The sequence below is a fragment of the Emys orbicularis genome, chromosome 6 (assembly GCF_028017835.1).
Source record: "Emys orbicularis isolate rEmyOrb1 chromosome 6, rEmyOrb1.hap1, whole genome shotgun sequence".
In the NCBI taxonomy this organism is placed as follows: Eukaryota; Metazoa; Chordata; order Testudines; family Emydidae; genus Emys; species Emys orbicularis.
The window spans coordinates 68,536,084-68,559,353 of record NC_088688.1 but is presented as its reverse complement, the minus strand read 5'-3'; the positions used below and the strand labels follow the sequence as shown (position 1 = coordinate 68,559,353).

The window sequence follows — 23,270 nt, the reverse complement described above, 5'->3', positions numbered from 1 at the left end:
AGGTGCCACAAGTACTCCTGTTCTTTTTACGTTTAGACTTTTTTTTGTTTTTATGTTTCTTATGTAGCACAAGCTATCATGAGTGTTTTGTTAATTCATCTGTGCATCACTGATAATGTTAGTACAATTTTGGGCACAGAGTTTGATAGCTAATAGTAATTCCTCAAGTGGATGTAAAGTAAAGCACAAAACATGGGGACATCTACATAAATAATGCCTACAAAATGTTGTGAAGTATATGGTGGATGTTTTTTTCTAACTATATTTTTTTTAGAATTTATAAAACATTCCCCTAATCCAGATTAAGATAAACATTTAACTTGACCTATCTGATAGTGGGACAAATTCATACCTGAAATAAGTAAGGGAATTATCATTCAGGTCTCTAAAAATCTGACTTCAGTGGAGTTGTACTAGGTATGAAATTAGACCATTAAAATAGGTTAAGCAGCGCAAATCTTAGTTAAAACCTTTTTTTTTTAAACTGTAGTTTGAGCCATATCATCATTGTTAACAAGGAATTACAATTATGTTCCTATCATCTTCTACCCTCATAGTGATTCATATATGCCATACTAAAAAGCTACACATTGGGATATTTGGGAAGACAACTGGGGGTAAACTCTTTAAATTCCACTGAAATACAGAAAGCTCCACAGTGGGACTGAGTTGGAAAAAATGGCAAATATGTTACTAGAAAGTATAGGGACTGTTTGGAAAGTTGGCATGAGTGAATACTGTCTGATGTACACAACTTCTGCTGTTAGCCCATCTTCATGATTTTACATATCAACGGGTTTCCCTAAAATGGGAAATGTTAGCATATTAACATGTTTCTTCTTGCTATGCATGTGTCTCTTAGCTTCAGACATGACTATAGCTGGTTAATTAGTTTCTTTAATTGTGCCATAATCCTTTCCTGCCATATCAACCATGTTCTTCTTGACTCAAATTCTCTCTCAGTGAGACATTCCTTGCATGTTTAACTTGTCTTTCCTGTCTTAATTGTTGAATAACAGAATAGCTTGAAACCAGAGTTACTAATCATTGAATTAAAAACCTACACACAGAATCAGATCTCTTAAAAAAATGTAGCTTATTTTACATTTTAAAGATCCATCCAGTTTATATTAAGCACTACACATTTACTCTGTTATCTAGCCATTAAAGTGGCCAAAACTGTAGTATGGAAAATAAATATCTTCCTTACCTGTGTATACAGTTTTTAGACTCGAGATATGCCATACCAGCAGCAGCATCTAATGAAAATTTCACTAACTGTTTGGTTTTTAGCTCATCCTTCTTCTTTCTTAAAAAGGAGAGGAAATCGCCTCCTAGAGAAATAGATGGACAATGAGACATGACAGCAATGATACTCACATTTATCTCTTATTAGTGATGCTTGACTGAACAAAAAGTATTACACTATCAGCCATGCTTTTCAACCAATTTGTTTGAGGCTAAGATAAAAAAGAAAATGGAAAGAATACATTCTCATCATTATGTGGCCTCCTTAAGCTGCCCTGAATATTGCTTTAAGTGCTTCAATGTGCAAGCTGTATAAAGAATGAAAAAATTAATCAAGTCCATATTTTTACTACACTATACATCATATTTCTCTATGTATATTCAATATATATTTGCATAACTATGAATTATGGAGTAAAGAATCTATGGATAATAGGGTGTCATAAAAAGTAGCTTTAATCACATCTTTCAGCTGCAACAGTTTATTAAAAACTGAATATTGCAATAGATGATGAGTTTGTATTTGCAGATTTATAACAGTTAAGTAATGTCTCTGCGATTGATGATTAGGGCAAAAGTAAACAAGAGAGAAAGAGATTACGGGAAGCGATGCACTGCTACATGCTGATGGTTAGAAACGTGAATTAAAATCTAAAATATGCCTCATTGCAGCAGGCAATGCCAGAAGTCATAGTACAGCTTTTTCAAGTCTGAAGGTTTACATGTTATTATACAGAGAGCCATTTCTCTAGCCTTCATTTCATTTTACTGTGTACTGAACTGATCCTAGTGATCCTCTCTCAAGTAATGCCCCATGACAGTTTTCATATACTGTCCTTCTTGGCACTAAAAAGAGGCATTACCATATGTTAAAAGTTTCAGCGGGGATTTTCTTAGCAGGAAATATCTATTTATATTTCACATTATAAGAGATAAACTGAGGAGTTATTAGAGAAAGGTTTTATTAACAGCAGACATTTGCTCCTTCTATCTCTATGGCCCTCAAATATTAAGCTGGAATGTTTGTGAAAGGAATTAGCATCTTAATCGTCAACTCCTACACTTTTTTACCCACATTACCAAGAATCTATGCTTCTTTTGATACAAAAGCTCTAGAGGTGATGGCTTACTGGGTTGGTTCCTTAATGAAAGCTCCCAGTAAGCTTAACCTACAGCTAAAACTCTGCTGCTTTACCCCCTTTGATTACCCACGGGGCACCACAAACATTTTAGAAACAAATATGCTTTCCTTCAACCTGATTTCTGATTAACTTTTTTGTGTCAGGCGAACGTGACAAGAGAATATGAATAATATTTTATCATCTTTTATGTATCCTTTATTATTTACCAATTCCCAGGAATAAAATGAGGGCTTTTTAAAGGAACGTACATGATAGATATATAGATACACACATTTCACTTAGGTATGTACATATGTATATATGTGATCACAGGGCTGGTGCAAGGATATTTTGTGCCCTAGGCGAAACTTTCTTGCGCCCCCCCTCTCCCCCCTTGCACATTGGTTCATTGAGGGGCAAATCCCAATGAGCCTTTATAGACCCCAGGGGCCAGCTGTGCCCAGGGGCCAGCCGTGCCCAGGGGCTGCTCCCCAGACCAGGTTCCCCCCTCCCCGCCTCTGAACTCCCCTGGAGGGTGCACAGCAGGGCAGGCTTTAGGCACTGTGGGGCCCGATTCAAAAGAGCTGCCGCTGAACACAGCGGCGGGACTTCGGCGGCAGCTCTATTGGCTGCCGGTGCCTTCGGCGGCACGGCGGCGGAGGGTCCTTAGGGACATTGCGGGGCCCTCTTAGGGGCACGGGGCCCAATTCGGGGGAATCGGGTGAATCGCCCTAAAGCCGGCCCTGATGCACAGCCCCCCCGCAAGCCCTCCCCACCCCATCCCGGCGGCACCTGCCCTGAGTCTACTCACTGGCTTTGCCGGGCTTGGGCCGCTGCAGCAGCTCGGCAGGAAGGAGCCACCTTCCGGAGGCACCGGAGAGCCAGAGCGTCGGCGAGCCTCAGCGATGGAGGAGCCGGCGCGGCGCAGGGGGGCAGTAGCCCTGCAAAGGCGGCGACGCCGCTAGCGGGGAGCAGCCGCACCCCCCCACCCCTCCTGCCCAGGCTGCGGCCCGGCGTCCCCCCCCGGGGGCTCCTGCAGGCTGCAGTGGATGCATGCGGGTGCCGGCCCCCGTGCGCCCCCCCAGCTACCCCCCTCGCTGTGCTCGGGCTCTGTGGCTCCCAGGCATGTGAGCCACCGCCACTGTCGGGGCGCGGGGCCCTGAGACTGCTCCAGGAGGGGCAGCGGCGGTGGTGGCGGCTCACACTCCCAGGAGCCACAGAGCCCGAGCGCGGCAAGGAGGGAGCCGGGGGGGCGCACGGGGGCCACCGCCCGCATGCATCTGCTGCAGCCTGCAGGAGCCCCCGGGAGGGGCCGCCGGGCCGCAGTCTGGGCAGGGGGCGCCGCCGCCTTTGCAGGGCTGCTGACCCTCTGAGCCACGCCGGCTCCTCCATGGCTAGGGCTCGCCGTCCCTGTAAGCTGACGCTCTGGCTCTCCGGTGCCTCCAGAAGGCGGCTCCTCCCTGCCGAGCCAGGGCACCGCTTTTTGGTGCCTGCAACGCCTAGTTCGCCTAGTGGTTGCACCGGCCCTGTGTCATCACTAGGGCTGTCAATTGATTTAAAAAATTTATCGCGATTAATCGCGCAATAAAAAAAATTAATCGCATAATTAATCTTGCTCTTTAACAATAACAGAATACCATTTATTTAAATATTTTGGTTGTTTTCTACATTTTCAAATATATTGATTTCAATTACAACCCAGAATACAAAAAGTACCCTGCTCAACTTAAAAATTTTTTATTACAAATATTTGCACTGTAAAAAGCACAAGAGATAGTATTTTTAATTTACCTGATACAATTACTGTAGTGCAATCTCTCTATCATGAAAGTGCAACTTACAAATGTAGATTTTTTTTTGTTACATAACTGCACTCAAAAACAAAACAATGTAAAACTTTAGAGCCTACAGGTACACTCAGTCCTACTTCTTGTTCAGCCAATCACTAAGACAAACAAGTTTGTTTACATTTGCAGGAGTTAATGCTGCCCACTTCTTGTTTACAATGTCACCTGAAAGGGAGTACAGGCATTCGCATGGCACTGTTGTAGCCGGCATCACAAGATATTTACGTGCCAGATGCACTAAAGATTCATATGTCCCTTCATGCTTCAACCATTCCAGAGGACATGCGTCCATGCTGATGACGGGTTCTGCTCAATAACAATACAAAGCAGTGGGGACCAACACATATTCATTTTCATCCTCTGAGTCAGATGCCACCAGCAGAAGGTTGATTTTCTTTTTTTACTGGTTCAGGTTCTGTAGTTTCTGCATTGGAGTGTTGCTCTTTTAGGACTTCTGAAACCATGCTCCACACCTCATCCCTCTCAGATTTTGGAAGGCACTTCAAATTCTTAAACCTTGGGTCAAGTGCTGTAGCTATCTTTAGAAATCTACATTGGTACCTTCTTTGCATTTTGTCAAATCTGCAGTGAAAGTGTTCTTAAAACAAACATGTTTTGGGCCATCATCTGAGATTTCTATAACATGAAATATATGGCAGAGTGTGGGTAAAACAGAGCAGGAGACAAACAATTGTCCCCCAAGGAATTGAGTCATAAATTCAATCAACTAATTATTTTTTTTATAGTCATCAGCATGGAAGCATGTCCTCTGGAATTGTAGCCGAAGCATGAAGGGGCATACGAACGTTTAGCATATCTGGCACGTAAATACCTTGCAATGCCAGCTACAAAAGTGCCATGCGAACGCCTGCTCTCACTTTCAGGTGACATTGTAAATAAGAAGTGGGCAGCTTTATCTCCCGTAAATGTAAACAAACTTGTTTGTCTTAGCGCCTGGCTGAACAAGAAGTAGGACTGAGTGGACTAGTAGACTCTAAAGCTTTACATTGTTTTGTTTTTGAGTGCAGTTACGTAACAAAAAAATCTACATTTGTAAGTTGCACTTTCATGATAGAGAGATTGCACTACAGTACTCATATGAGGTGAATTGAAAAATATTATTTCTTTTATCATTTTTACAGTGCAAACATTTGTAATAAAAAATAATAATATAAAGTGAGCACTGTACACTTTGTATTCTGTGCTGTAATTGAAATCAATATATTTGAAAATGTAGAAAAACATCCCAAAATATTTAATAAATTTCAATTGGTATTTTATTGTTTAACAGTGCGATTAAAACCGCGATTAATCGCAACTAATTTTTTTAATCGTGATTAATTTTTTTTAGTTAACCGTGTGAATTATCTGCGATTAATCAACAGCCTAGTCATCATATACTGGAATAAAATGCTGATGTGAAATCAGTTCGGATTTACATGATATATAACTACATGCATTATAGCTGCATAAAGGTTACAAGCTCAATCCTCAAGTGCATGCAATACTGGCTGGGCACAACCAGGGGAGAAGGGGAGAACCACAGCAGATTGTGGTTCTCCATTCCAGGGCTGACCAAGGGCTGGTACGGTGTAGTTTGGACCAGTGGTTCTCAACCTGTGGTCTGCAGACCTCTGGGGGGTCCATGGATTATGTATAATACTTAGAACGAAAACTGTCTGAACAGATTTCAACTATATATACATACAATAGATTTCTAAAGGGGTCTGCACTTCTATTTGAAATTTCCAAAGGGATCCACACCACCATTCTAAATTTTTCAGGTGTCCTCAAATGAAAAAAGGTTGAGAACCACTGGTTTAGAGCAGCAATGGAGTTTTGCTAAACTATGCTCATCTAACCCATGGCCCCCAAGTGTAGGTGCACAGTGCAATAAAACACTGGCCCATGGAAGGGGCCTAGGCTTGCAGAAGTTGGCCTGACAGGCTATAAAAGTGCAGTGTAGACATCCAGGCTCAGGGACCCCACAAGGAGGGTGGGATCCAGAGCCCGGGATCCAGCCCAAGGGTACGTCTTCACTACCCGCCGTATCGGCGGGTAGCAATCGATTTATCCGGGATCGATATATCGCGTTTCGCTAAGACGCGATATATCGATCCCCGAACGCGCTCACCGTCGACTCCGGAACTCCACCAGAGTGAGCGGCGGTAGCGCAGTCGACGGGGGAGCTGCGGCCGTCGATCCCGCGCCGTGTGGACCCCAGGTAATTCAATCCAAGATACTTCGACTTCAGCTACTCTATTCGCGTAGCTGAAGTTGCGTTTCTTGGATCGATCCACCCCCCAGTGTAGACCAGCCTTAAGCCTCAACAGCCCTGCAGCCTGAGCCCTGGAAGCACAAGTCAGCTGATCTGGGCCAGCCACGGGTGTTTTATTGCAGTGTAGACATATTCTAAGGGTCTGTCTTTGCAAAGTTCTGGATACTGCTTTTTAAGATCTAATGAAAGATGAAAAGAACAGAATACCTACTGACTGAACACTAAGGGTTTGATCAACTCTATGGAATAAGAGTCAAAACACAAAAATGGTTCAAGAGGGTGCACTACAAATAGGAAAAATGGGATGAAACTAAAAATGAAAAATGTGTGACAAATATTTGCAAAAAACTTCCTGCCAGTGAGTTCTATTAGACTATGAAATAATCTCCCAAGTAAGGTGGAAGAAGCCCCATCATTTGGGCACACTTCAAGCTAAACTGGATAATGCACTAGTACATGTACAGCAGAGAACAATCCTGCATTGGCATAGGGTGGACTAGATGGCCAAATAGGTTTTTTCCATCTCTAATGCTCTGTCTACACTACAGCATGTATAGTGGCGCAACTGCGCTGCAGTAGCATTTGTGGTGGAGACAGTCTAAGCTGACAGGAAAGAACTCTCCCATCAGTTTAATAACTCCTGCCTCCATGACAGGTGATAGTTATGTCTATGGGAGAAGCTATCCCGCCAACGTAGCGCTGTCTACACCAGCGCTTAGGTCAGTGTAACTTACACTGCTCGGAGGTGTTGATTATTCACACCCCTGAGAAATGTAAATTATACCGAAGTAACCTGTAGTGTAGACAAGGTCTAACTTTTGTCATTCTTTGTCTTGAAATCAGGACCTGTCAAATAAAGCAGGATATAACCAATTCACAGAAAAAGTATACAACAAAGAACATTCTACAAATAAAAAAGAGCTGCTGTGCCAATAAAACTAAATCCTAATGACCTAGAGATAGAGCTTAAATATTATTAGACATTTTAAAATAAAGAGAATGAAATGGATGCTAGGATTATCTATATTTCATCTAATATTTTCTGGCTGATGAAAAGCAGGTGCTGACAGAGAGCAGTCTGATAACCATTCCATCAGTAAAGGTGGCCTTTCCTCTTTCCGCTACTGCAACAGCATCTTTCTAGTCATAGCAGAGGCTGTAAATCATCTTCAAGAAAAAGTAATAGGAATAATAAGAGGAGGTTACTGACCTGTGCAGTAACTGATGTTCTTCAAGATGAGTGTCCCTGTGGGTGCTCCACTCCAGGTATTGGTGAGCCCCTGCGCCGTCACTCGGAGATTTTGAAAGCAATACTCACACCGGTCACCCATGCGCAGAGCCTGCCCCACGCATTGAGAGTGCTTTAATAGTACGCGTGGATGACCGGTCTCCTCAGTTCCTTCTCTACAACATAGGCTACCCCAACTCCGAAGTAGAGGGGAGGAGGGTGAATAGTGGAGCACCCACAGGGACACTCATCTTGAAGAACGTCAGTTACTGCACATGTGAGTAACCTCCTCTTCTTCTTTGAGAGACGTCCCTGTGGGTGCTCCACTCCAGGTGACTTAAAAGCAGTGTATCTCAAGGAGCTAGGGACTTCGGATCTGGTAGGAATACAGTGGATAATACGGCTCTGCCCAACCATGTATCAGTAAGAGGGCCTTGAGTAAGGGCATAATGCTTAACAAATGTGTGTTCAGAAGTCCAAGTGGCCGCTTTACAAATGTCAGCCAGAGGAACTTTGCGTAGAAAAGCCATGGAGGTAAGTACAGATCTAGTGGAGTGAGTTCTGATGCAGACTGGAGGAGTTGCATCCTTTAGTTGATAGCATAGTCGGATACAATTGGAAAGTCTCTGGGTAGAAATAGGCGTCCCTTTGGATCACTCTGCAATGGAGACAAAAGAGTCTAGAAGAGTTCCTAAAAGGCTTGGTTCTATCCAAATAAAAGGACAGAGCCCTGCATACATCCAACGTAATCATTGGGGATTCAAAGGAGTTTGCTAGCGGTTTGGGAAAGAAGGGTGGTAGGTGTATAGGTTCGTTGATGTGAAAAGACGAATGCACTTTTGGAAGAAATTTGGGGTGTAGTCGGAGGGTAACTTTGTCCTTAGAAAATATTGTGTAGGGTGGGTCCGCCATGAGAGCTGCTATTTCTCCTGCGTGTCTGGCAGAGGTGATTGCCACTAACAATGCTGTTTTCATAGAGAGGTGTAAGAGAGAGCATGTGGCTAGTGGCTCAAAAGATTGTTGAGTTAAGCAGGTTAATACTAAATGAAAGTCCCATGGAGGGGTAGGGGGTTTAATATCTGGGTATAGGGATTGGAGCCCTTTGAGAAAATGCTTGGTGATTGGATGGGCAAAAACAGAGGTATTGTCGATCTTGTGGTGAAAAGTTGTAATAGCAGCTAAATGGACTTTGATGGAGCTGAAAGAAAGGCCAGATTGCTTAAGGTCTAATAGGTAGTCAAGTATTAACGGAAAAGGTGCGGAAGTGGGAGGAATTTGTTTGATTGAGAAACATTGTGTGAATCGCTTCCACTTTCGGAGACAGGTGGTGCGAGTAGACTGTGTTCTGCTATGTAAGAGTACTCTTTGAACCTGTTCAGAGCATACTAGTTCACTTTGTGAGAACTATGTAGGACCCAAGCTTTGAGATGAAGCATGGATAGGTTGGGGTGGAGAAATCGGCCATGCTGCTGTAATAGGAGGTTCGGAGTGAGAGGCAATGAAATTGGTGGGCGAATTGACATTCTGGTGAGGAATGGATACCATAGTTGTCTGGACCACGACGGGGCAATCAGAATTACCGTGGCACAATCTGTTCATATCTTTGTATGAACCCTGTGGAGAAGCGGTATCGGGGGAAATGCATACAGTAAGTCTTAATCCCATGAGATCATGAATGCATCTCCTAGGGAATGTTTGCCCAGTCCCGCTCTGAAGCAAAATTCGGGACATTTCTTGTTCTTTGCAGCCGCGAAGAGGTCCAGTGTTGGGTAGCCCCAAATGCGGACCATGTTGCGTATGCCCATCTTGTTTATCTCCCATTCATGATCTCAAGGAAATCGTCTGCTTAGTTCGTCCGCAGTGGTATTCAGGGTCCCGGGTACATAGGCCGCTGACATGTGGATGTTGTGCGTGAGGCATGAATTCCAGAGCTTCATAGCTTCTGGGCAAAGCGAGTGAGATCGAGCTCCTCCCTGTCTGTTTACATAGAACATGCAGGCAATGTTGTCTGTCATTATTCGAACATGTTGGTTCTGAATGAATGTGAGGAAGTGACGGCAGGCGTTGCGTATGGCTTGAAGTTCTAGGACGTTTATGTGTAGGGAGATTTCGGTGGAAGACCCTACCCCCTGGGCTGTATGATGGGGCATGTGTGCTCCCCATCCTGTGAGGGATGCATCGGTAGTCATTATAATGGATGGAACATCCTGAGCAGAGGTTGGAGGGAACTGTCCACCATAGGAGAGAGTCCTTGACTCTGAAGGGTATGGATAGAGGTTTGTTTAGACTGTGTACGTTCGGTCTGTAAACTGTGACCAACCAAACTTGGAAGCACCTCATGTACAGGCGAAAGTACACGAGGCCATGTGACCTAAAAGTTGTAGGCAGTCCCGAGCAATGACATGGGGACTGTTATGAAGTTTTGTGACCAGAAGTTTTATGGTGTTGAAACGGTTGGGAGAGATGCTATTCCCTTCCGGGAATCGAGGTGTGCTCCTATGAACTCCAGTTGTTGGGTAGGAGATAAGGTGGATTTGTTTTATTTGCAGGCCGAGGGACAGGAAGCAGGCGACGGTCAGCTGTGTGGATCAAAGAGCTTCATCGAGCGTTGAGGCTTTGAGGAGACAGTCGTCGAGGTAAGGAAATATTATACCCCTCCATTTCCTGAGATAGGCAGTGACTACAGCTAGGAGTTTGGAAAAAACACGGAGGGCACGAAGGACAACACCCTATATTGAAAATGTATCGAACCGAGGGTAAAACTAAGAAAACGTCTGTGGGACGGATGTATAGTCACATGAAAGTAGGCGTCCTGTAGGTCAAGGGCTGAAAACCAATCGCCCTGCTCCAGTGCTGGGATTATGGTGGTGAGGGTAACCATTTTGAACTTTTGCTTTTTGATGAATTTCTTGAGCTGCCTGAGGTTGAGACTCGGTCGCCATCCCCCTGTTTTCTTTTGTTAAAAAGTAATGGGAGTGGAAACCTTTTCCTCTGTGTTGTTCGGGTACGACTTCCATTGCTTCCAATTGAAGGAGATGTTGTACTTCTTGGAAGAGCAGTTGCTCATGAGAGGGGTCCCTGAAGAGGGACGGGGAGGGTGGATGGGTGGGAGGCAAGGAGAGGAAAGAGATGGAATAGCCAATTGTGACGACCTCTATAACCCACTTGTCGGTGGTAATGTTCTGCCATTGATGGGAGAATGGGAGTAGGTGGTGTCCAAAATAGGGGCAGGCAGTGTAAGCGCAGAAGTGGCAATGTTGTTTTCTATACCCTCGACCAAGGCTTCAAATTTGCTTATTAGTCGGAGGGGGTTGAGATGCTGCTGAGAAGTTGGGCCGATGGCATTGGTACCCGGGTCTTTGGCTTTGCTGTTCTTGCTCATGTGATCTATGGGATTGATGGATGTATGTGGGGTAGCATGGACGCTGGTACTGTTGGTATCTATATTGTCTCCTTCTGGTTGTAGGGGTTTGAATTCCTAGAGACCGGAGAGTTGCCCTTGAGTCCTTCATGGAATGAAGTACATCATTCGTCATGGAGGCAAAAAGTTTGTCGCAATCAAAGGGGAGATCATTTGGACCTCCGAGGAAAGGAAGAGGACGAGAGCCATGAACCTCGGCGCATCACAACTGCTGTGGCAGTGGATCTTGCTGCAGTATTGGCCGCATCGAGGGCAGCTTGAACAGCTGTACAGGAGATGATTTGTCCCTCAGAAACTATGGCTGTAAATTGTTGTTTCTTTTCCTCTAGAATGTCATCAATAAAGTCCATAAGTTTACTATAATTTTTGTGGCCATATTTTGCCAGAATGGCTGTATAATTAACGATGCAAAATCATAACATGGAAGACGCGTATATCTTGCATCCGAGCAGATCTAATTGCTTATTATCCTTGTCGGATGGGGTGGAGCGGGGAAACTGTCGTTTGTTCTTTTGGTTGACTGCGTCTACTACCAGAGAGTTTGGCGCTGGATGAGTGAAAAGGAATTCAGAGCCCTTGGAAGGGATAAAGTACTTCCGATCTGCTCGCTTGCAGGTAGATAGGCTTGCAGCCGGTGTTTGCCAAATGGCTTTGGCAGGTTCCATGAGGGCTGCGGTGATCGGTAATGCAATCCTGGAAGAAGTAGAGGGCTGCAGGATGTTGGTTCGCTCATGTTGTTGTTCAGGAACGTCCTGTAGGTTAATCCTTAGCTCATTGGCAACTCTTTTAAAGAGGTCCTGAAATTTTGAAAAATCAGCTGAAGATGTCAGGGGAGGAGGGAGTAATCGTTCATCAGGTGTAACAATTGGGTCTACGGGGTTGGAGGAGGTAGATTCTGATTGATCCTGCAATTGTGAAATACCACAGTATTCTTGCCAGCAAGTTAAAGAAGTATGGGCTGGATGAATGGACTATAAGATGGATAGACAGCTGGCTAGATCGTCGGGCTCAACGGGTAGTGATCAATGGCTCCATGTCTAGTTGGCAGCCGGTATCAAGTGGAGTGCCCCAAGGGTCGGTCCTGGGGCTGGTTTTATTCAATATCTTCATTAATGATCTGGAGGATGGCGTGGACTGCACTCTCAGCAAGTTTGCAGATGACACTAAACTGGGAGGAGTGGTAGATACGCTGGAGGGTAGGGATAGGATACAGAAGGACCTAGACAAATTAGAGGATTGGGCCAAAAGAAACCTGATGAGGTTCAACGAGGACAAGTGCAGAGTCCTGCACTTAGGACGGAAGAATCCCATTCACTGTTAGAGATTAGGGACCGAATGGCTAGGAAGCAGTTCTGCAGAAAAGGACCTAGGGGTTACAGTGGACGAGAAGCTGGATATGAGTCAACAGTGTGCCCTTGTTGCCAAGAAGGCTAACGGCATTTTGGGCTGTATAAGTAGGGGCACTGCCAGCAGATCGAGGGATGTGATCATTCCCCTCTATTTGACATTGGCGAGGCCTCATCTGGAGTACTGTGTCCAGTTTTGGGCCCCACACTACAAGAAGGCTGTGGAAAAATTGGAAAGAGTCCAGCGAAGGGCAACAAAAATGATTAGGGGGCTGGAGCACATGACTTATGAGGAGAGGCTGAGGGAACTGGGATTGTTTAGTCTGCAGAAGAGAAGAATGAGGGGGGATTTGATAGCTGCTTTCAACTACCTGAAAGGGGGTTCCAAAGAGGATGGATCTAGACTGTTCTCAGTAGTAGCAGATGACAGAACAAGGAGTAATGGTCTCAAGTTGCAGTGGGGGAGGTTTAGGTTGGATATTAGGAAAAACTTTTTCACTAGGAGGGTGGTGAAGCACTGGAATGGGTTACCTAGGGAGGTGGTGTAATCTCCTTCCTTAGAGGTTTTTAAGGTCAGACTTGTCAAAGCCCTGGCTGGGATGACTTAGTTGGGAATTGGTCCTGCTTTGAGCAGGGGGTTGGACTAGATGACCTCCTTAGGTCCCTTCCAACCCTGATATTCTATGTTTCTATGATTCTAAGGGGCTGCCTGATGTCGTGAGTCAGTGGCAGATTCGTCAACTGGCAGTACTGAGCTGGTCTAGCGCCTGGCTGTGGTGGCATAGCGAGTGTGGTCCCAAGTATAAGGTGCCATGGAGCCCAATATTGCCACTATGGTGGAAAGGGCCTGGGTGGTCCCATCCATGGGTTTACACACCATGGGGTGGGATCCTGGGAGTAGGACAAAGTAGCTTTTTTATGACCCATATTGACTGGGGTCTGTGAACGGGAGACCTGATAGGGTGAAAAATCTCCCTGCAGCCCAGATTCCTCATCACTGGAAGAAAGCTGTCCGGACATTGCATGAGTGTCCGGAGAGAAGTAGGTGTTAAGTAGGGGTGACTGAAAGATAGGTGACACCAGCAGGTCCATTGACTGTGTAAACTGTGGTGCCGCAGCGCCTCTGCGAGGTGAGGGCTGCGTGAGAGGAATTTTCCGTGCAGGAGGGTTCATCTGCATCGGTGTCCTGAGCCTTGTTTCACTGCCGGCCAATTCAGAGGATGACGGTGCCGGCAGAGTGAGAACACGATTTGAGGACTTCAATAACTCTGGCATAAGTTAGGGGTTTGTTACAGGAGTGGGTGGGTGAGATTCTGTGACCTGCGTTGTGCAGGAGGTCAGACTAGACTAGATTATCATAATGGTCCCTTCTGACCTTAAAGTCTATGAGTCTATGTGTTGGCACTGCTTCCGTTGCGGTGTGCAGCTCAGTCGGCACCCGGGTCTGAGGCTGGTCCTAATGACTTTTTGCATGAGAAGCAGTTTCAATCAGTAGAGAAGGAACTGAGGAGACTGGTCGCGCACGCGTATTATTAAAGCACTCTCAACACGTGGGTCAGGCTCTGCGCGTGCACGACTGGTACAAGCACTGCTGTCAAAATCGCCGAGCGAAGGCGCAGGGGTGCACCAACACCTGGAATGGAGCACCCACAGAGACATCTCTCGAAGAAGGACTACTATGTTTGTATTTAACAAATAAACATTTTGTTCACATATGGAACCTTAATTATATGTGTAAGGAATTTTTTTAAAAAATAATTTAATGCTAGTATTTATGGAAACCATGAGTTTCGTTAAATTGCTGATACAACAGAGTAAAAATATTTATAGCACTGTTCACACATAGTGACTCAAAGCACTTTATAATGAAGACAAAAATACCAAGTAACACTAAAAATATTAAACAAATACCAGAATGAAAAGATGTCTTCAGTCTAGAGGATTTAGAATAGAGAGATTCAGAATTCCTAACGATCTATTGAAGGACGTACAAGAAGACAAAGCCCTGACCACAAATGAATTAACTGGAATTGAATATGGGAAAGAAGCTTCTGCTTGAGGCACCACACTGAAGATGAAGGCACATACGAGGAGGTTAGCAAGTCCAAAATATAAAGGGTCTGTCCACACAAAGCCCCCTAAAGTAATTACCATGAGTTTAAAATCAACCAAGGACACTACAGGAAGCCTGCATATGGTCTTTATGACAAGAGTAGTGTTCTGGGTTGACTTGGTCCCAATGAAGGCCCTAACTGCTGAAATCTCAATAAGCTGAAAACATCTGGTCAGTTTAAAAAGAAGTCCAGAAAACCATGGCACAAGTTTCAGAATTGAGCTTTGCTGTTCCTGAAAAAGGAATTAATGTTGCCAAATAAACTTTGGAGAGAAAAGGGCACACTCCAGTAACAGTCCTAAAATGATGACAATAATATTTAGTGATGTTTTTATTGTGTTCCAACATGGTTACCCCACAATTCAAGGGTCTGAAGAAACAAACACATATGGGGGACCCATCAAGATGCAAAATTATAGATGGTATAAAATGTAGCGATCATTTTGGGGATTTCAGTTTGATCAGTGTTTAATTTGGGGGGGAATTCTTTGCCATTTATAAATTCACAGGTGAAAGCCATCAGATAATGTTCGGTCTCTGAAAAGATCCAAATATTCCACATAACTGCACTAAGATATAATAAATCTAAGAACTGAGCCAGCCAAAATGTAAATATTAAATAAGCTAAATTGGAGCACTTAGAGAATCTCAATACGATCCAAAATTGATTCAAAAGAATATATTAATTAAATTAAATATGTTTAGAGAAACAGGATATAAACCACTCCAAAAACAGTGCCTGACAGTGGAACTTTCCAAACTGATAAAACTCTAACTGAAAATACTTATAGAAGCTAGCTGCACAAAGATTTAAAAGTAGAACAGTAAGTGTGAAATGTGAGAAAAATATACAATGAGAAGATGATAGTTACAGACTCTGGTCACAGCTGACATTTCAATACTAATAATCACCTCATTATTGTAATCTTTATCCTCCCTTTCCCTTATTGTCTCCCCTTTTGGTTATTTCTCTAATGAGACATCTCTAGAATTAGATTGCAAACCCTTCTAGTAGGTACTGTGGCTTTTATTCTGTAAAGCATCACGAACACTTTTGGGTACTGTACAAAGATAAAAGTAATAATAAAATACTACTATATTTTTGCAGTGCAATGTTTTTCTCCAGCCCCTTTGTGAAAACTAAATTAGAAATTGGTTTATAATCAACAAAATCATTGCGGGTATAGTTGGCCACTTATCCATGTTTGAAAAAATGTCCACTTACTTGAAAAGGAACAAGAAAACAACCAAAGCAGTTTAGTTTACAATTTTGGTAAAAACAAACAACAGAAGTCCAGTATGCACCAACAACTGATCCATGCAGGCCAAGAATGAAATATATAGGAGGAATGACAAAAGAACAGACATAGAAGAGAAACTTCTGTGCTGGTCAGAGAAGGTGGCCAAAGTACAAGTGTCCAAAGAGGAAATAATTCAATAGGAAACAATAATCAATAGCAAACAATAATCATATATGTTATTTGTATTACTAAAATAGGATGAAGCTCAAGAAAGCAAGAATTCAATAATTGAGTTAGCTTTGTTTAACACAAGGATTCAAAATCTCTTCTGGGAACTCCAACAAAGCAATTGGCATATTCCTTCCATGAAAAATTAGCTCAGGATAAAATAGGGAGTGTGCCACAATCAGAGTCTTCTTATTGCTCAAAATAAATTTTCTAGCTCAGATTAGTTTTTAATGTGAACTCCTTGTATATGATTGCCCTAAGAGCCTTGTTAAGAAACAATAGGATTATCTATCTGAAGTGGACAATGTAGTATCTGCTATTTTAACCCCCAATCCTGCTGGGTCTAATAAACAACAGGGACTAAATTTCACTGTAGCAGAAAGGATGAAAAGAACAAGGCAGAAAAGGGGGGAACCCCCCCCAAATCAATGAAACGAAGATTTCAAAACTGAACATTCAAAATTAGCAGTGGGAGAGACATAATTGACTGTCAAATATGTTTCTAATTATGAATAAGCTCAAATATAAATGTGAACAAGAGTTGAAAGATTAAAAAAAAAGGGGGGGGGGGAGAATAATGCATGAAAAGATCTGTATAGATCAAAACGAATACAAAAATTACCCCTACAAGTGAGTTGTTGTTCTCCACAATTGATATGGGAAAAAAACCTCTGCTATATCCTGTAACAAGCTACTAAAGATAATTAGATGTCAAAAGTAAATAATAATGATAAGAAGATATTCATCTGAACAAAAAGAAAAGCTAGCCATAACTGTACAAACAATTGGGAATAATAAATCAAGGCCAGAACACTTCTCTTTCCACATTGGCAGATGACATGTCTGAAAAACTAAGCTACAGTGTTCTGCAGAATTTCCCCAAAAGCAAACATTAATAAGCCACAACTTTAGACTTTTGAGAGTCTTTTTTAGGAAACTATCTCAAAATATTGTTTACTTTACAGCTATTAAATATTTTAATCAGCATTGTCAAGGTCATCATTGCATTAGCAACTAGAATTTTTTGAGGTATTTACAAGGAAGAGACTTGGAGGTATTTAAAAAAATCAGATTCCAAAATTGAATGTATTCTGCACAGTCAACAAGACCTCTTTATGAACAGTTTCTCTGGCACTAAGAAAAAGCAAATTTCTAAAGTCTGTCTTTCAACCCCAGCAAGGTTGGAGAAACAATATGCTGAAGAGAACGTTACTCACCTTGTGCAGTAACTGAGGTTCTTCGAGATATGCCCCCCTGTGGGGTACTCTACTCCAGGTGTTCGAGCATCCCTGTGCCTTTGCTCAGAGAATTTTAGTAGCAGTACCCATCCAGGTCACGCATGCGCGGTGCCTGCTTTGAGGCGCCATTGGTGCTTCATCTAGCATATGTGCAACCTGTACCCCTCAGTTCCTTCTCTACCACAGAGTCTGCCATTTGAACTCCAATGTAGAGGGGAGTAGGGTGGGTAGTGGAGCACCCAAAGGGGGACACATCTCAAAGAACCCCAGGTACTGCACAAGGTGAGTAACCTTCTCTTCTTCTTCAAATGATGTCCCTGTGGGTGCTCCACTCCAGGTGACTGTAGAGCAGTGCCCTGCTTTCGATGGGAGGGATTTCAGAGTCGGTAGGGTGAGTGAATACAACAAAGCTCGGTCCAGGCAGGAATCTGCCTCTAGGCCTTGTGTGACTGCATAATGTTTAGCAAAGGTGTGTTCAAGAGGCCCAGGTGGCAACTTTACATTTGTCTATGAGGGGGACATTGTTTAGAAATGCTACTGATGATTATATTGATCTGGTAGAGTGCATTCTGGTGTCTACTGGAGACTGTATACCCTTTAATTGATAGTATAGGTGAATACATCCAAATATCCATTTGGTGAGCCTCTGTGTAGATATGGCGGCACCTTTGGACCATTCTGCGATGGATACAAGTAGTTTTGGTGAAGCTCTAAATGATTTGGCTCTCTCCAAATAGAACGCTAATGCTCGTCTAACGTCTAGGGTGTACACTGTAGTTTCAAGTGCATTCTCATGTGGTTTGGGAAACAATGCTGGAAGATATATTGGTTGATTAATATGGAAGGATGAGGGTATCTTGGGGAGGAATTTAGGATGGGTCCTTAATGTAACTTTATCTTTAAAAAAGATCATGTATGGCGGGTCTGCCATGAGAGACCCTATTTCACCCACGCATCAAGCTGACGTGATTGCTATTAGAAATGCAAACTTCATGGATAGGTGTAGTAGGGAACAGGTTGCCAGGGGTTCGAATAGTTTTCAGGTGAGACCCGTTAAGACCAAGTTTAAGTCCCATGGTTGGGGGGGGGGGGGTCTTACTTCCAGAAAAATGGTTTGAATGTTCTTGAGAAATCTTTTAGTGATTGGGTGAGCAAATATTGTGGTGTCATCAATTTGTTGGTGAAAGGTGGCGATAGCCACAATGTGTACTTTTGTTGGACTGACAGACAGGCTGGAATGTTTTAATTCAAGAATGTAATCTAATATCAGTGGCAGGAGTGCCGATACCGAAGTGATTTGCTTGGCGGTGCACCATTCAGTAAATCTCTTCCATTTTTGTAGGTAGGTCATACGTGTGGTATATCTTCTACTGTGGAGTAGCACTTGTTTGACCTGTTCTGAGCAACCTAGTTCATCATTAAAGAATCATAGAGGAGCCATGCTTTCAGATGTAATATCTCTATATTCGGATGGTGAACCTGACCCTCGCATTGTGTTAACAGGTTCGTCTGAGGTGGGAGAGTGATTGGAGCACATGCTGACATATGTTTTATGTATGGATACCACACTTGTCTTGGCCACATGGGGGCTATTAGGATGACCCTTGTTTTGTCGGTCCTTATTTTCTGTATTACTCTGGATAGTAATGGTATGGGTGGGAATGCATATAGGAGAGATGTGTCCTATCTGGTTCGAAATGCATCCCCCATTGATTGTGTTCCCACATCTGCTCTCGAGCAGAATCTCAGGCATTTGCTGTTCTGGGCTGTCGCAAATAGGTCTATCTCCGGGTGACCCTATTTTTGGAATATCTGCTCATTGTTCATCTCCCACTCATGATCGTAAGGAAATTGTCTGAGCTCATCTGCCGAGGTGTTCTGATATCAGGTAGGCAAGAGACAGAGATGTGAATATTGTGTTGGATGCACCAGTTCCAGAGTCTCATAGCCTCGGTGCATAGTGAGTGTGATCGGGGCCTCCCCTGGCCTGTTTTTGTAGAACATGCAAGCAATGTTGTTTGTCATTACCCTTATGTTCTGATTCCTTATGAGCAGTATGAAGTGGAGGCAGGCATTGCGGACAGCACGGAGTTCTAGCAGATTTATGTGTAGTCTTGTCTTGACTGGAGACCATAGCCCCTGAACTGTGTGGTGTTGCATGTGTGCTCCCCACCCTATGAGGGAGGCATCCGTTGTGATAATCGGTGATGGAGGATCCTGTATGAATGGGATCCCTGAGCACATGTTGTGTGGCTGAGTCCACCATGTTAGGGATTTCTTGACTTTGGGTAGCATCGTTAATCGTCTGTTTAATCCATGTCTGTTTGGTATGTAGACAGTTCCCTAGCCATCCCTGCAGGCAGCGCATATGTAAACGTGCATGTTTCAGCACAAATGTGCATGCTGCCATGTGGCCCAGAAGTTGGAGACATGGGCGGGCTGTAATCTGTAGGCTGTTCTTTACTGTGGATATGAGAGCATTTATTGTGTCAAATCCGTTTTGTGGTAGTGATGCTTTTGCTACCATTGAGTAAAGGTAAGCCCCAATGAATTCTAGTTGTTGAACTGGTTCTATTGTTGACTGTTTTTTGTTTATTTGTAGACCCAGACTCGAAGTCTATTGTCAGTTGGGTAGCCCGGATGGAGTCTAATCGAGTGTGTGACTTCAGAAGACAATTGTCCAGGTAATAGAATATTATCATCTCTTGTTTTCTCAGGTGCGCCACTACTACCACAAGAATTTTTGAAAAAACTCGAGGTGCCATTGATAGGCCAAGAGGTAGAACCTTATATTCAGAGTGGTCTTTGCCTAAGATAAATCTCAGGAACCACCTCTGGGCAGGATGTATTGTAATATGAAAATAAGTGTCCTGTAGGTCGAGGACTGAAAACCAGTCCCCCGTTCCAGTGTTGTTATTATTGTTGTTAATGTGACCACCTTGAACCTTTGTTTTCTCATGAACTTGTTCAGTTGTCTGAGATCCAAGATAGGTTGCCATCCCCCATTTTTTTTCCCCTGTGTGAAAAAATAGTGGGAACAGAAACCCTTCCTCCTGTATTGGATGGGAACTGCTTCCACTGCCCCTAGTCGGAGGAGGTGATCTGCCTCTTGTCGAAGTAGATGTTCGTGAGAGGGGTCTCTTTCAAGGGAAAGTAGTACTTTTTGTCTGCTCTTTTGCAGGTAGGAGATATGGTGGCTGGAGTTTGCCATACCGTTTTAGCGGGTTCCATTATCGCCCTATTAATTGTCAATGCTATCTTGGATGAGGAAGATGTCTGTAAGATGTCCAATAATTCATGTTGCGTTTCTAATACTTTTTTCAGAGGAATTTTGAGCTTATCAGCCACCCTTTTGAATAAGTCCTGAAAGTGGTTGAAGTCATCAGTGGTGGTTTAGGGTGGGGGCATTACTGCCTCATCTAATGAGGAGAATGAATTAATGTTGTTTGACAAGGTATCAGGAGCAATTCCCTCTTCCTGTTCTGCCACAGGTTCTTCTCTTGTCTCAGTAGTTACAGTCTCCGAGGGTGGAGATGGGGATCTAGAGCCTTATCTACATGAACTGGGGAGTTTGCTTAGTGTCTTCTGTAAGATCCCCATGGATCCCAATATGGCCAGTGCCCGGGGAAGGGCAGGGGTGGTCCCACACATGGGGATCAATGCTATGGCGGCATGTTGCACGCACATGTAGACCTTGATCGTAGTGGTCAAGCTGCCACAGATGTTCTGATTGGAGAGAAATGGCGAGGGAGAACACCCCTTCAACCTCATCATCCTCATCACTTGAGAGTGGGGGGCTATCAGAGATAATGGTTGCTTTGGTACCGCTGGCATCAGTGAGCCATCGGTGCCCAAAGGAGGGGATTCCGGAGTTGAGAAGACCAATAGGTCCTTCTGGTGCAGAAAGCAGTGCGGTGCCATGAACTTCGGTACCGAAGAGTGCGGTGCCGATTGTATCGAGGGTGCAGCATGCAGAGCCAATGCTGGTGCAGTCTATGTCAGCGCCATTGCACTAGCAATATTAGGCAGCGGCATAGTTGGCGGAGCAGCTGTCAGTGCTGTCTCCTTCAGTGCTGTCTACGGTGCTGTGGTGGAAGAGGGAGGCTTAGAGCAACTCAACTCCTCACCGGAGCACCAGATTCTGACAGCAGACACTGCATGGGCGGTGCTGTAAGTTCTTGGAGTGTCATAAGTACTGAGCTGCAGTGCGATCGGCACCGACGAGAGCGATTTGATCAGAGACCATTTTCTGCTAGTCTGCTCTCTATGAGGCGAAGAGGACGCTTGTTTCCTCGCAGATTTTTTGGACTTCGGGGATCTTGGTGGAGAAGAGACCGGTGATCTGTGCCAGGAAGAGGTTTCCTGCCCCAGGTTGGAGGTTGGTCTTAACGATTTTCCCATCAAAATAAGTTTCAGCCTCAGGTCTCTATCTCTGTGTGCCTTGGCTTTCAGTTCGTTACAATGGGCACATTTCTGAGGAACGTGTGCTTCCCCTAGGCAATGGAAACATTGCATCCATCTGACACCAGCATTGCTTTCCTGTACATTGTGAATAGTTTAAATCCTGGTGAACCAGGCATTCTTTTTAGGTTCATATCTAAACCTAACTGTACTAAAAGAGAGGAAAGAATGTATTTATTTATTTATTATTTTGGAAAGGTATGTTAGTATCTAAGCTATTTTAACTATCTAACGCTATCTAACAGTAGCAAAATGAAGGCTTTTAACGGGACTGCTGGGAGCTCCATCTCAGCCCGGGTACAGTTGAGAAGGAACTGAGGGAGCCGGGTCGTGTGGACAGGCTAGATTAAGCGCCAACGGTGCCACGTGGCAGGCACTGCGTATGTGTGACCCGTATGGGCACTGTTATTAAAACTTGCTCAGAAAAGGCGCAGGGATGCACTAGCACCTGGAGTGGAGCACCCACAGGGACATCACTCGAAGAAGAACTCAACCATTCTCACTGGATTAGAATTAAGAAAGTGACTCAACCAGCAGTATAGGTGGGACAACTACAAACACCATTTAAACCCACCAGTTCTCATCCCACTGAGCACTCCAGTCTGTGTTTCACCTCACATACTTAATACAGTCCTAGCTCCGTGCCACAGCTTCTTGCACTAGCTACAGCACTGCCATGTCTACAGCTAAGTCTACTGGTCCTCACTCCCTCACTGATGACCAGTGACTGCCTACAACCACTCTCAATGGTCACATGATCCAATAATCACACATCTCACATTAATTTCAGTAGACACCACCCAGAATTGGACCACACCCTAAATCAATCCCAGAGATACTTCGTCTGAAGGCAAATGAAGTTTACAAGCCCGGAACATGCAGCACCATACTGCTTTATACCATGGCTGCAAGAACCCCAGCTTAGCAACAAGCAGCATTACCAATGCAATCCCAGGAACTACAGTCCAAAAAGTAATCTCAGGTATTTAAAAAGAAAAGCTAAATAATAAGTAAAAACAGCTATGTTCATTGTTATCTCTCTATAAAATGAGTAAAATGACCGCAAATTGAAGTTACACATGAATCAGCTCCACCTTTCCTATTCAAACTAAATTCCAGTTCATCAGCTTTAAAAATAAAAGGAAAATGGAAAAACATTAAAAAAACAGTTACCTACCTTTTCATAACTGTTGTTCTTCGAGATGTGTTGCTCATGTCCAGTCCATTCCATTATAGGTGTGCGCACACCCACATGTGTGGTCATCAGAGATTTTTGCCTTAGCAGTATCCTTAGGGTCGGCTGCGGTGCCCCCTTTAATGCCGTGCTCATGTATCAGTATATCAGGTGCTGCCGGCCCTACGCCTTCTCAGTTCCTTCTTGCCAGCAACTCAAACAGAGGGGCTGGAGGGCGGGTAATGCAATGGACACGAGCAACACATCTTGAAGAACAACAGTTATGAAAAGGTACGTAACTGTTTTTTCTTCTTTGAGTGCTCGCT

The 23,270-nt window shown here is 43.9% G+C and overlaps 1 protein-coding gene across 1 annotated transcript in view; it reads right to left on the bottom strand.

Moving 5' to 3' along the window:
* The window catches only part of FER (FER tyrosine kinase), a 409,588-nt gene that overhangs the window by 107,279 nt on the left and 279,039 nt on the right, over nucleotides 1-23,270 (bottom strand). The window contains exon 18 of the mRNA XM_065406919.1: nucleotides 1,211-1,334. Within this exon, the coding sequence (XP_065262991.1) occupies nucleotides 1,211-1,334 (124 nt within the window). The remainder of the gene's footprint in view (nucleotides 1-1,210; nucleotides 1,335-23,270) is intronic.